This window comes from Galeopterus variegatus, unplaced genomic scaffold, assembly GCF_000696425.1.
Source record: "Galeopterus variegatus unplaced genomic scaffold, G_variegatus-3.0.2 Scaffold588, whole genome shotgun sequence".
In the NCBI taxonomy this organism is placed as follows: domain Eukaryota; kingdom Metazoa; phylum Chordata; class Mammalia; order Dermoptera; family Cynocephalidae; genus Galeopterus; species Galeopterus variegatus.
This window is the reverse complement of record NW_007726699.1, coordinates 219,861-235,296: the sequence shown is the minus strand read 5'-3', so window position 1 is coordinate 235,296 and position 15,436 is coordinate 219,861. Positions and strand designations below refer to the sequence as shown.

The window sequence follows — 15,436 nt, the reverse complement described above, 5'->3', positions numbered from 1 at the left end:
TTTTTTTGTGACCAGTAAGGGGATCGCAACCCTTGGCTTGGTGTCATCCGCACCGCACTCAGCCAGTGAGCGCACCAGCCATCCCTATGTGGATCCCAACCCGCGGCCTCGGTGCGCCCAGCGCCTCTGCGCTCTTGTTTTCCTTTTTTCTAATCAGACTTGCTAGAGGTTTGTTATTTTATTGGTATTTTCAAAGAACTATTTTTTAGTTTTATTAATTATTTTTCTTCTTAATTCTTCTTTAATTCTGTTTCATTTCTATTTTCCTTTTTTCTAACTTCTTTTAAATTTCCAATAGTTTGAATGTTTTTTCTAACTTCTAATAATTTGACTGATTATTAATTCATTTATTTTCAGTGTTATTGCCTAGTAAATGCTATACATTTTCCTCTGGTTATGGCTTTGGCGATATCCCCCTGGTTTTGATGTATAGTATTCTTATTGTCATTAATTTTTATTTTCTCTTTAATTTGGTATAATTTTTAAAAAATTTCCAAGTGGAAAGTTTTGTTATTATTGTTAATATCTAGTTTTATTATATTGTGATCAGAAAATGTGGTCTATGGGGGTGGTCTTTGTGTCTATTTCACAATCAGTTTTTGTGATTATTCCATAGGTGCTCATTAAGACTGTGAGTCTTTGTTTGGGTACAGGGTTTTTTATCTATTAAACCAATGTTTTAAATTTTTATTCAAAGCTTCTTTTTTATTTTGTGGGTCAAGGTTGTGTCAACTTTTGAGTTACATGTTAAAATCTCCCAGCGTGATTATGGACTTGGGTTTTGTTCCTTGTATATCTACTTTTCAACCTGTGTGCATCATTTAGTTGTAGTCTTATCTTTTGTAAATGGGACTAACAACCAATATGAGCAGGTATAACATACTGGCTGATGTCCATTCTTATCAGTTTAAGCCTATGCCATGTCAATTATTAAGATCATCCTTGGGCTGGGCCGTGGCTCACTTGGGAGAGTGTGGTGCTGATGATACCAAGGCCACAGGTTCGAATCCCTGTATAGGGATGGCCGGTTGGCTCATTTGGGAGAGCATGGTGCTGACAACACCAAGTCAAGGGTTAAGATCCCCTTACCGGTCATCTTTAAAAAAAATAATAAAGAAAAAAAAGGTCATCCTTGATTTTAATAGCTTATAGCTAAATTCAATGTTCTTTTATTTTGTTTTCCCTGTGTGCCTCCCTGCCCCCCACCAGAGTCTTTATCTTATAATAGGAAAATGTTTTCCTGCCCTTTTATCTCATGTTTTCCATCTGCTCTGCATCCTTGTTGCTTTACCCCTCTTTTCTTGCCTTTGCTAGATTTTTTAAAGTTATGATAAGATTGAACGTGTGTGTGTATATGCATGCATGTTTATATATCTGTCTGTGTGTATACACATTTATATAATTTTTATTTTCTGTTCTGTGAATTGTCAGTTTTATATCCTTTTATCTATGTCTATTAGATAGATATGATATTAGATATGATCAGTCATTATCTTAATTTTTAAGAGCTCTTTACATTAAGAAAACTTGATCTTTTTCTGTGATATGTACTCATTTTTTCTTTCAATTTGTCCTTTTTTCTTTTGACATTGTTTATAAGTGTTTTTTTTTTAACCATCTTATTAACTGCTTTCCATATACTATAGTTGGCTTATTTTTTCCTTTTCTTACTTTTTCTTGATTTATTGTTTTTCTTTGACTCTTTCTTTCCCTCTAGTGATTTGAAAGTTATGTGTGTTAATTCTATGCCTCCCTTAGTTGCTTGGAAATTAACGTACACGTTTAAACTGAAAATGTCTTGTAATCCTTGGGAATAAATTACTGTCTTTATCTTTGGGATTCTTTTGACTCCCTCCTTTTTCTATATGTTTCATATATCCTTGAATCTTATTCTGGGCTATAATAATGTTAAGAAATTAAGTTTTTATTAAGTGTTCCTTAGTGATTATTTAGACCTCACAACCACAGTTTTGAACATCAATTTAAAAATAACCATAAATAACTAGTTTTTTTGCACTCTTATCCAATGTGTTCTATCTTGAATTTCTTTTTCTTTTTCCTAGAAAACATCCAAGAACCATGTTTTCCCAAACAATTATGTAGCTAACTTTGAAGTTTTGTTCCTTTTTTTCTTTTGCTGGCTGGTACATGGATTGAACCTCAGAACTTGGTATTATCAGCACCACACTCTACTAAACTTTGAAATTTTATATGTCCTAAAATATTTTAATTTTGCCTTTATACTTGAGTAATAATTGGTAGGAAATAGATCCTTACAAAAGTCATTTTGCTCAAAATTTCAAAAACATCCATGTCACAGATAAGAAGTTTAATGCCAGTTTCTCAATTGTAGGGCATTGCTATGACATTATAGTGACTTTTTTTTAAAGTTGCAAAGCAGCATTTGTAGTATGCCTCATTTATTCATATGTGGATATTCATAGAGACAGTTTTCTTAAAGTACATTTACCAAAATACTGTCAATAGTGATTGTTCTGGTTATCTAGTGCCATGTAATAAACTGCCCCAAAATTTAGTGATGTGGAATAACAACATTTTATTATGCTCACGGATTCTATGGGTCAGGAATTCAGACAGGATACAGTAGGGTAGTTAGGTCCTCACATGAAAAGGCTTGAATGGTTACTTCCAGGTCTGATACCTCAACTGAGTTGGCTACGGATGGACTCAAATGGTTCTGTCACCCTATGTGCCTAAATGTGGCTTCTCCCGACAGTGGTTTTGTGGGAGTTGGACTTCTTACAAGGTGGTTTAGGATTCCAAGAGTGAGTGTTCTAGTGAAGCTGACTGCCTTCCATGACCCAGCCTCAAAAATCTCATAATGTCAGTTCACCATACCTTATTAGTCAAAGCAGTCACAAACCAGCCCAAATCAAGGGAGGGGACATAGATCCAATGTCCTTATGAGAAGAGTATCAGAGGATTTGTGCACATATTTTAAAACAACCACAGTTGTCATTGATAAGAGTGTGGGCTAAATGATGTCAGGAATTTTTTTTCTCTCTTCTGTTCACTACTTAGCCCCAGAAGAGTGCCTTCTACATAATAGTGTTTGATAAGTATGTGTTGAATGAATGAGTTCTAGGGTTTCTGCTCTCCTAATACCTTTACATACTCTATGAATTTTTCACAGTAATCAATATTATCTTTATAAATAGAAATAAAAAACAAGTAAAAGGTATAGGTCATCTGAATGCTTTAATTTCTTCCATGATATCCTAGGTATTTAAATGACTTTTACGAGTTGGAGCTACAGCATGGTTCTGGTGTTGTGGGTTGGAGCATTCCAATGACTGAAGGGATTGTGCCTTCTCCAAGAGAATCTCACACAGCTGTTATATATTGCAAAAAAGATTCTGGAAGTCCTAAAATGTATATTTTTGGTGGAATGTGTGGTGCTCGCCTAGATGACCTATGGCAACTTGACTTAGGTAAGCTTAATTTGATTCAGGCTCTGGAATTGGTTATGATTAATAAGGGCAAATTAAAAAATATTTTTGATTGCAGTATTTATTGAGTTTCACTTAGACTTATAACCAGCACTTATAGCCCCACGGGTAGCTAAGATGTGATGTGAATGATTGCTGATCAAGCAGGTTGAACACATGAATGTTTGACTTATGATTATAATTCATCTGTGCTCCCTGTAAGTAGGGTCACCATATGTCCCACTTTGCCTGGGATGGTCTTCGTTTATGCTTATTGTCCATGTTATTATCAATAGTAACCCTTTCATGCTGAAAAGTATCCCATTGGGGATGGTAACTTTTTAAATGGTTACCCTACATACAGGAAATACAGCGTTAGCAACGTTACTGCTGGTCAGTGAAAAACCCTTAGGTGGCTCTTTCTAAAGGGATCCTAGGAATGAATGATTGGAGGGTAGGTGTGCCTCTCACCTTTGACTATCTTCTACACAATTTGCTCTTATTTGAAATATTAAAATCCCTAAAATTGTTCTTAACTCAAAATTGGTGGCACCTTAAGCACACCTGTCCATTACAAATACTAATATTAAAGTATAAATAGATTTTGGATTGGCAGATTATGTCAGCTAGAAATGTTTAAGATGAAATTCAAATAACCGTTTTGAAACATTTTTGTTTCATTTCGATAAGTCCTTTTTTGTTTTATTTTTTTAAATTATGCAAGTTGAGGTAATTTGCTATTGTTAGATCAAGTGGCTAATATGATTATTTTTACTTTTAGAAACTATGTCATGGTCAAAACCAGAAACTAAAGGGACAGTGCCACTTCCAAGAAGCCTTCACACAGCCAGTGTTATAGGAAACAAGTATGGCTTTTTCTTTTTGTTTTTGCTTTTGCTTTTGCTTTTTTAAAAAAAACAACTTAAGAAAGATGCACACAAAGAAAAGTGATGCTGCTAGTTTCTTGGAAATAGATTGCTGCACTTAATAACGTTTGTGTGGAATGAAGCTAAAATTAATTTGTCTACAGAAGCTGAAATACTTAATATGCCATTTTCTTATGCTATATCTTTTACTTCTTTACATTCCTTCAAGTAGGAATTACATAAATGTAAGAGTAGGCATTACATAAATGTAAGGGAGGGCATTGTCAAACTGAGCTGTCCTCTATCAACAGATTTGGCACACCTAATTCTTTCTTTTTACATATTTTGGTAGTGCTTGATTTGTACTCAGGCACATACTCTCAATAATTATACTTTAGATGGCAGTATAGAGTCATGGTTAGAGTACAGACTCTGTAACCAGATTGCCTGAATTCAAGTCTCACCTTTAGTATTTGTCTTGTATAACCTGGGGCAAGGAAACCTAATCCGACTATACCTCAGTTTCCTCAAGTCTACAATGGGGATTAAATTGAAAACTACTTCACAAAGTTGTAATGAGAACTAAATGGATTAATACATGTAAAATGCTTAGAACAGTGCCTGGTATATTCAGAGCACTCCATAAAAGTTAGCTATTACTACCATCAGCAAGTTCCCTTATTTATGCAACACTGGGCCATGATTAGGAGTACTGTTTAAGTAGGATTTAATGAAGTATCTACTGATGTAGGGATTTTACTTTAAATGTAATGTTTTAGGAAACTACCAGTTGTACTTTAGAACATTACTAGTTCTTTTTTAAAAAATAGCCTTGGGGCTGGCAAGTTAGTTCAGTTGATTAGAGCATAGCCTTATAACACCAAGATCATGAGTCTGGATCCCCATACAGCCAGCCACCAAAAAAATAAAAAAGAAAAGAAAAGAAAAATAGCCTCAAAACCAAACAAAATCTTATACATTTTTTAAAATAGCAGAGCCCTGGGCCGGTCCGGTGGCGCACTGCTATAGTGCGCCGCTTGGGAGCGCGACGGCGCTCCCGCCGAGGGTTCGGATCCCACGTACAGACCGGCCGCTCACTGGCTGGGCGAGGTGCGGGCGCAACACCGAGGGTTGCGATCCCGTTGCCAGTCCCGGTCCGGTACGGGCGCGACACCGAGGGTTGCGATCCATTGCCGGTCATGAAAAAAGACAAAAAGGAAAAAAAAAAAATAGCAGAGCCCTTTTATAAAATGAAGTTTTCCATCAAGACCCCAATATATAAAAAAGATAAAAATAGAGCTTCTGTGATTGGCTTGAGGTCACATGGTCCCTAAGCTCTGCCTGATGAGCCTTTTTCCTTCAACAGCCATTAGGTTTGTCTCAAGAACCGCTAGGGCCCTGAGGAACATAGTTTAAAGTTTTTTATTTAAGTAATATTGGTGACCAGAGTTATATGAAATTTAATCTTCTTTGGTTATTATATGCATACAATTCTAAATTTGACTTTGGATGTCAGAGATCATTTGAGTATCTTTGTGACTGAGGTACCTTTAGTATATTACAGGCAATACTGATTTTCAAATGTATTATAATTGAAACATTCCCCATTTTAAGTAATTTGCCAGAGAGAAATAATTTTGATTCCATATTACAATAAAATTATAAACTCTTGAAAGAAGACCGTTTTATTCAACTTATTCCTATTACCTTGAGAGTGATAAGTGAGTGAATAGTTCTGAAGCTTTGAGTCAACAATAAGAAAGAGGTCTATTTTTCGTAGCATTTCAAATCCAAAAAGTAAACTTAAATCAGCTACTTTATGTTCTTGTTTTTTTGTTTTTGTTCAGGATGTACATTTTTGGTGGATGGGTTCCACATAAGGGGGAAAATATTGAGACTTCACCTCATGATTGTGAATGGAGATGTACCAGTTCATTTTCTTACCTAAATCTGGGTGAGTCTTTTAAAAGTTACTCATTAAAATAAAATTTATTAATAAAATAACTTTTGTCATTTTTTGGTTTAAGAACCATAGATTAGTCAAGAGTATTTCTATATTTTTAGATACAGCAGAGTGGACCACCCTAGTATCAGATTCTCAAGAAGATAAAAAAAATTCAAGACCACGACCAAGAGCTGGACACTGTGCTGTTGCAATTGGCACTCGATTGTATTTTTGGAGTGGAAGAGATGGCTATAAAAAAGCCCTGAATAGTCAAGTTTGCTGCAAGGATCTTTGGTATCTTGATACTGGTAGGTAAGAGTATTTAACAAATAAAAATTTTCTTTTTGGTAAATGCTTAAATAATGTCTGTTCTTTGAGGCTTACCATATATGCCACTGCCTCTTTTTCCCATAATTAAAAATAAGTGGAAGAAATAATATACGTAGATAATCCCCACTCCAGAGGAATATATTAATTCCCCTCTCTTTGAGTGTAAGCTGGATTTAGAGACTCCTTTTCAAAGAATAGAATATAGAAAGGAAAAAAATAGTAGCTTTACAATGAAGAAACCTGTCAAATACCACCTTCTTGAGGTGATCAAAATTAATATCACTAGTGATAAGTCATTTCCTCCCTGACATGATGTGATAAAAAGGTATTTCATTTCCAAGGTACTCTTCCCCCAAATTCATAACCCCCCTTTAACCATGAGAAAATGTCAGACAAACCCAAATTTAGGCACATTCTAGACATTCTACAGAATATGTAAGCCATACTCTTCAAAAGTTTCAAAGTGATGCAAAACAAGGAAAGACTAAGAAATAGTAACAAATTGTAGGAGACTAAGGAGACATGATGACTAAATGCAATATGATATTCCGGGTTGGATCCTAGAACAGAAAAAGACATTAATTGAGAAACTGGTGAAATCTCAGTAGTCTGTAGTATAATTAATAGTATTACATCAATGGTAATTTCTTAGTTTTAACAAATATGTTAACATTAAAAGAAGCTGGGGAAAAGGGGAAGTTGGGGTCATGGGGTTATGGCAACACTGTACTATCTTTGTAACTTTTCTGTAAATCTAAAATTATTCCAAAATAAAAAATGTTTTAAAAAAAAGTATGAGACCAAAACATTTTTAAATTTGGAACTCACATTCATTTTCAATAAATATTTATAAACAATTGTGTAGCAGGAGTTGTTCTATACGTTGAGAATACAGCAGTGAACAAGACTGATAATGTCCCTTTTCTCAAAGAACTTACATTCTGAGAGGGTGTGAGGGCAAGAGGATAACAAACAATAAACAACAATAAACAAACAAATCAACAAAATAAGTTCAGTTTCTGGGAAGCATGTGAAGGCATGAGATAGTGATGAGAACTGCTGGGAATGGGGAGAAGGATGGCTGATTCAGAGTGGGTATTTAGAAAAGTCCTCTGTGGTGAGATGATATATGGGATGTGATCTGAGTGGTGAGACAAGCATTTACCTGCTGGGGAAAACTTTGCAAAACCTACCTATGTAAAAGGCTGGAGAAACCACTGCTGGAAGAATAAACAGCAAATACAAGAGCCCTGAGATGGGAGTACATGTTATGTTTGGGAACAGATTTGAGCTGAGTAAACAAAGAGGAGAGTGTAGGAATGGAGGTTAAAGAGATGAACACGTGACAGATCATGTATAGTCTTTAACGTCATGGTAGAGTTTAACTTATTTTTAAAGTCCAATGGTAAGTTCTGTATTAGTTTGAAGGAGAGTTGTGGCATGATCTGATGTACATTTTGGAATAGTCACTGGCAATTGTATGGGGAATGAATTTTGATACAAACATGGAAACAGGTTGGGAGGCTCTTGAGTAGTCAAAGAAGTGTCTTAGACTATAGTGGTGACAAAATGGAAAAGGGGAGGAATGATTAAATTCAGGATATATTTCGGAGTTCTTATTGACAGAATTGGCTGATAAGTTGGGTGTGCAGATGACAGAAAGAGAAGAATGGAGAATGAAGTTTTCATCTTGAATAATTTACTGAGATGGGAAAGACTGAGGGGAAAATTAAGAATTCCATTTAGACCATGCTAATTTTGAAAATAGAAAATCAAATAGACAGTTGAATTAATAAACAAGTCTGGAGGCCAGTAAAGAAATTAGATCTGGAGATGTAATATGTGTTGTTACATGAGAAAAGCAGATTATAAAACATACTTTTGACTCCAGTTTTTTTTTTAAGTGTATACGTGAACACCTTGGTAGGATACACACCCAAGTATTATATGAGAGCAGAGATTATACATTCTCTTCAAAGTTTTTCTCTTATTTGTATTTTCTATGGTACAATGTATTGCTTTTGTAATGTAAAAATTTAATATTAAAATTAAGATAGTTGAAAAAATAATAAATAGAACAACTAAGAGAGTAAATGCTTTCTATGAAAGAAGCACATACTAGCAAGCAGGAAAGAAATATAGATAATCCAGTTTACTGATTCGTCTTTGAAATTGGAAATTATTAACTAAAGTCTAAGGATAAGCTTCAGTCTCTGAAACTGGATGAAAAATGTGTATATATGAATTTTTCTCTGAAGGGAATATGTCACTTTAAGCAGACTCTCTAAGAGATCTGTGACTTAAAAAGGTTAAAACTAATTGGATCTGAATGGCCAGTTTTTCCATCAACCTTTTCCTAAAAGGCTTTAGACACCAATATCCATCTAAATGTAATCATGGCACTATCATAAATAAGGGCAAAATTCAGATTTTGCTTTTCCTCTTGGTAAATTAGCGTCAATTTGGGGGAGGGGAAATGTGGGAGCTCCCTATCTTGCCTTTTTTTCACTTTTAGTTAAACTTCATGTATGTGATAATATTTAAAAGTAATAGAATTCCATGGGGCTTTTATGAAAAAATAGTTCTTTGTTCCCACCTTTCCATCATTTTTCTTGCTTTACAAGCATCCATTTTCAATTCCATTAGATGATATCTCTGCATCACGTGCATATATTGTTACTTCGATTTTTTTTCAGTTTAAGTGTCACTTTCTACTATGGAAGTTAAGGATTTCTCTCTTTTTTCTTCTATTCCTCACCTCTTTCCCATACACCTCTACCTGCCATTCTCTTAATATGATTACACCGTAATTTTGTTACATGAGTATTCAGTATTTACATTATGACTTTATAAACACTATTCACAGTTGAGCCTTCCTTGCACAATTTTTTATTTGCCATGGAGTAATAATTGCCAATTTTGTTCATTGGTTGTAGATTTGTATATGTTTACCACTGATTCAACCCATACGCTCTGTTATTTGTTTAAATCTTCTCTCATTATGGTTAGATGCATGAGATATTCTATCAAATTTCATCGTCTTGAAGAAAGCTCTCCTGCTCCAATATGGGATGGTTGCCCTCTACAAATCTCACACAGCTATCATCCTGGAGTCTCCATCGTTTTCCTGGGGATATCTTTTGCCTCGCATCTGTGCTGGACTCCCTGTTTCCTGGATCCCATATTTTTCCTTTTCTTAGTTTACTTCCTCATTTTTTTGTGGAATACATCCCAGGAAAAGGGTGCATAAGTGATACATTTATTTTTGAGATCTTGCATTGTTAGAAAATGTATTCAATCTTTCTTCCCACTTAATTGACAGTTTGGATGGAAATAGAATTCTATATTGGAAATTATCATCCTTCAGAATTTTGAAAGCAATGTTCTGTTATATTCAAGCTTCCAGTATTTTTGTTGTGAAATCCAAACCACTTCTGAGTTTTGGTCCATTTGAGTATGACCTTTTTCCCTCCCCTCTCTGGAAGCTTTTGGGATTTTTTCTTTGTTCCCACTGTTATTAAATTTCATGCTGATAGGCTTTGTTGTGTATTTTCAATCCATTGTGCTGAATACTAAGTGGGCCCTTTCAGTCTGGAAACGCATGTTCTTTAGTACAGGGGAATTTTCTTATTTATTTAATTGATTCGTACCCCTTTGTTTCCTCTGTCCTCTCTTCAGGTAAATTCTATTATGTGGGGCATGTACAAGGGTACTTCAAAAAGTTTGTGGAAAAATAGAAGTAAAAGATAATATGAATCCGTGAACTTCTTGAAGTATGCTTGTACCTCCTGGATTTTGTCGTCTGCTTTTGTTCAGGTCTGAGTTGACTTACTTTGAGAAACATAAATAAACTGGATTTTGAAGAGGGTCAGGGAGGAATTTACATGGGAATAGTTGAAGGAACTAGGCTTAATTATCCTCTAAAACAGGGACATCAAATTTTTTTCTATAAAGGGCCAGATAGAAAATATTTTAGGTTTCGTAGGCCCTGTGGTCTCTATTGTAACTACTCAGCTCTGCTGTTGTAGCATGAAAGCAGCCATTGACAATAAGTATATAAATGAGTGTAGCTGTGTTTCTATAAAACTTTATTTACAAAAACAGGCATGGACTGGATCTGGTCCTTGGGCCATAGTTTGCTGACCTATACTCTAAAGATACATATTTAAAAATTAGATAGTAGTTAGACTTGTTCTGTAAGGGTGAATGATAGGATTATAGATTTCAACTCACTAGAATAAATTTTCTTATGTAACTGTCCAGTGATGGAATGTACTGCCTCTGAATTGTGAATTCCCCTATATGGCAGGTATACAAAGAAAAAGACAAAGATATTGTAGAAATAACCTCAATTCCCTTTTTCCAGCTTTAGAGTCTATGATTATTATTTGTTTTGGAAATGTTAGTGATATTTTATACCAAGGTAATTACATGTTTTGAGTAGTATAAGTCTCAATAACAGGGTATTAACTTCAGAAGAGTTATGTTTTTCCAAAATATGTCTAAGTCATCTTTGCTAAAATTAACAGTATTTCTAGCATGTATATTATTGGCTGAAAATTAAAAAGATTAGAATTTTTAAAGAAGGTAAAACAATGTAGCTATAACTCTGTAATACTTGGCTGCCTGCCTTCTCCTCTGCCTTCTAGGATTAAACATTTTTTTCTGAATCTGATGACTCAAGTAGTTTGGTACTGGATTGTTTTGTTTATAGATTTACTTATGTATGGAATTAAATAAATAAATAAAATCAGAACCCCAGACTATTTTCATTTGATCTACTATAGCTGTTTATCTGAGTGAATTTTCCCTCTCCTGGTAAACAGATGAAATATTGATGATGTTTTCAAAGCTCCAGTTCACACAAATTATATAGGCAAACTGTTGGTGCATTTGAAACTTAAATGATGTATGATATCAATATTGTTGTTTAGAGAAACCGCCTGCACCATCACAAGTACAGCTGATCAAAGCCACCACCAACTCTTTTCATGTCAAGTGGGATGAAGTGCCTACAGTTGAGGGCTATCTTTTGCAGTTGAATACAGACTTGCCATATCAAGCTGCCTCCTCAGATTCTTTAGCAGCACCAAATATGCAAGGTAAGATAATTTTCACACTTCGAGAAAGCATGTGTGTGCATATGCTTTTAAAATATATACTGCAGAAAAGTCTGTGATTAGGCTTGGTATAAGAAATTTTATGGTATGATGGTCCATGCCTTTGTAAATCAAACATGTTAAGTTTCAACTCTGAAGCTTGGCTGTCTTACCATTATGATGTAGTAGAACACATAGACATTTAGAATAGAATGTTTTTTCTGCAGTTCATTTTGATGCACTTTTCTTAATTTGACGTATTTTTTTACTTCAGCACGTGGTTTTAATTCACTGTCATAAATATTTCAACTTTTTTCAGAAGCATAACTAAACAGGCATGTAGAATGTAAAAGCAAATTTAATTTAACACATTCTTCCAGAGAGGATTTTAGTCAACTTTTAAGCAAACTTTTAGGAAAATATAAACTTTGATAAAGTTACTACTTTGTAAACCTTTAATATGTAACATTAAAAAATATTTGATTGTAATATATTTTATTGAAGCTAATTAAGAGCATATTAGTCTGAACTTTCTCCTTCCTACAGGAGTCAGGATGGACCCTCACAGACAAGGCAGTAACAGCATGATTCCTAAGTGTGTAAGTTAAAAAATTTGTGATGGCAAATTAATGTTTATGGTTATAGTCCTAATTTTTATTAAAATTTTTAGTATATTAGTCTAGGACGGGGTCCTTAACCCTGGCTGCACATCAGAATCATCTCTGGGATAAACAAACAAACAAACATACACAGATTCCCAAGCTGTTCCTCAGATCTACTGAAGCAAAATTTTTAGGATGATGCCCAGGCAGCTCTGTTTTAAAGAAAGCTTCACAGATCATTGTGATAGTAGCCTGAACTGAGCACTCCTGACGAAGAGAAGCCTAACCTCATTACATAGCATCCGAGGCTAATCTATTATAATTTATACTTATGTATCTATATTTTGACATTTTTAAATATCACACACACACACTTATTTAAAATTCCTAAAGATGTGCTTTAAAAATGTGTATGAAATATATTCTTTACTATGTATTTTGTTTATAAAAGAATATCAGTTGTTAAATTGAGTACCTGTGTATGTGAGTTTATTTCTTGTTTACAAAATGCTTCACAGTAGGTCTTTGTGGAGACTAATAAATAAGCTTCCTGAGATTCATTATTTTTATCTGGCAAACTGCTATCTGTATTAGTAAACTCTTTTCAAGGAAAGTGATGTAGGTATAGGCTCATGCTCTGAGCATGACTGAGGACCACTAATATACAGAAAAGGCTATAGTATCAGGAAGGGGAAGTTACAAGTAAAGCTTATACAGTTTATTTGTGAGTAGCTTTTTTATAATAGACATGGTATATTTGTTATATAAATACACATATGTTATATGTTGACTATATATATATGTATGTGTGTGTGCATGTATCACAAATTTAGATGGTACTATAAGACTTATGATGAAGAACGATAGCTTCCTACCCTGTCCCTCCCTGCTCGTGATTCCTGCTCCCTAGAAGCAACTACTTTCAACTATTATAGCTTTCTTTTGGTGTCTATGTACTTCTAAATAAAATCCTTATGCTGCCACTTCTCAACTTTCTAATTTTAGATCAATTGTCTTCAATAATGGAAGATGAAGATTTGATGATCTCTTAAAATATTGTCTCATCTCCCCTTTTCACCTTTCCACATCCTTAAAATACTTTTAGCTGAATTATGAATTGATGTTAACATTATGGTGGTGACATTCACAGATGAGTCATGTAGTGTCCTATGAACATTGTTCCTTTCTCATACAACTTTGTTTTTCCTGGCATTGTTAACTGCCTCACTTTATCACTTGCTTAGTTTTCTTCTTGCCTATCATTAATTCATACTTAAATTCTCCAACAAAATTATAAAACTTCTTCTCAAAATATTCAAACGTATAAGGTAGTTTCCTCTCCTCCCCTCCTCCACACCTTCTCTTGGAACTATCCCTCCTGGAGCTCTCTGCCTTCATGCTCTGGTCTGTGAAGGTCTGTTCTGGTTCTTCTCTAGCCTGCTACACAGCTGTCATTTTAGAATTTCCATTTGTTTCATATTAGGAATTCCTTTAATCTCTTTCCTGTATTGCCCATGTTTCTTTTCTTTTTTTTCTGACCGGTAAGGGGATCGCAACCCTCGGCACAGTGTTGTCTGCACCACGCTCAGCCAGTGAGCGCACCGGCCATCCCTATATAGGATCCGAACCCGTGGCCTCCGCGCTACTAGCACCGCACTCTCCTGAGTGAGCCACGGGGCCGGCCCTGCCCATATTTCTTGACCTCTTTTCTTCCTCTTTCTTGGTGTTTTCCCTTATTTTGTTGCAATACTCCCTCCAGTAGTTTCCTGAGAAAGGACTTATGAAAGGTAAACTTTTTGACATCTTGCGTATCTGAAAATGTCTTCACATTTCTATTCATATTTGACTGACAATTTGGCTGGGGTATAGAATTCTATATTGGAAACTTTTCCCTCAGAAATTTAAAGGTATTTTTCTAGTACCTTTTAGCATTCAGTGTTGCTATTGAGAAGTCCAATGCCACCTGGATTCCTAATCCTTTTTATGTGATTTAGTTTTTTCTTTTTATCCCGTTTTCTGAAATTTCCACAATGATGTGCCTTAGGGTGTATGTCTCATTTGTTGTGCTATACACTCAGTGGACCCCATTGTTCTGGAAACTCATGGCTTTCATTACTGTTTATTTCTTCCCTCCATTTTCTCTCAGCTTTTTTAAACTCTTGTTGAATGATGGTCCTCCTGAACTAATCCTCCAATTTTACTTTTTATCTTCTATTTTCTCTTTCTGTCTATTCTACTTTCTGAAAAAATTCATTTTATATTATAAGTCCTCTATCCAATTTTAAATATATTCAACCACATTTTTAATTTCTAAAAACCTAATCTTATTCTTTATTTCTTTTATAGCATCCTTTTCTTGCTTCATAAATATAATAGCTTCTCTTTTCAAGAGTTATGCTAATTTTTTTTTTTTTTTAATTTGGAGTTTTATGTTGCTGTCTGCAATATTTCTTTTTTTCAAGCACCTTTTTATTTTTTAATTTGTTTTGATCTTGGGCTTTCATGTGAGAAACTGTCATCAAATGTCTGGTGATGTTTGGCTGTCCTTTCATGTTTAAAGTGAGGCTTTATAAAGGAACTTGGAAGGTCTATGCATGTGGGCATGGCTTGTTCACTAATAGACCTTAATGGGGATGATTGGGTAGGGACCCACAAATGTCAGTGTCTGTGTGTCTTTCTCTTAGACCAATTAGTTTCCTCTGAGAATTCTCCAACCTCTGGCCTGGGATTTATAAGCCTGGCTGTCTGAATTTTGGGAGCCTAGTAAGGGAGTGGAGTGGTGGCATGTCTCTCTTCAGCATGTAGACTTTCAACACAACTACCTCTCCCCCACCCTCACTTGAGGGACACTGTACTCTAGTCTAGAGCCTCACATTTCAACCTTTCTACCTATTTCCCATCTTCAGTTAGAATAGGGGAGAGGAATTTTTCTGGCTTTGTGTGCTGGGAGAGCAGAGCTGGGGCCCCAACTCTTCTTATACAGACTTCCATGTGACAGTCCCCCTGTGTTTACTTGCACTCTGTACCTCTGCTGCCACAGTACATGATGCCTTCCTTGGGCCCTGTGGCACAAGCAGTTCACATCCTACTAAGTTCCCCACTAAGAGAAGGCTCTTAGCTCCCAGCTTTTTCTGCTTTACATCTT

General features: G+C 35.1%; 1 protein-coding gene across 1 annotated transcript in view; it reads left to right on the top strand.

Annotated features, from left to right (window-relative positions):
- The window catches only part of HCFC2 (host cell factor C2), a 35,570-nt gene that overhangs the window by 8,575 nt on the left and 11,559 nt on the right, over nt 1-15,436 (top strand). The window contains exons 4-9 of the mRNA XM_008570272.1: nt 3,244-3,452; nt 4,231-4,315; nt 6,163-6,269; nt 6,380-6,568; nt 11,525-11,692; nt 12,236-12,288. Coding sequence (XP_008568494.1) covers nt 3,244-3,452; nt 4,231-4,315; nt 6,163-6,269; nt 6,380-6,568; nt 11,525-11,692; nt 12,236-12,288 — 811 coding nt within the window. The remainder of the gene's footprint in view (nt 1-3,243; nt 3,453-4,230; nt 4,316-6,162; nt 6,270-6,379; nt 6,569-11,524; nt 11,693-12,235; nt 12,289-15,436) is intronic.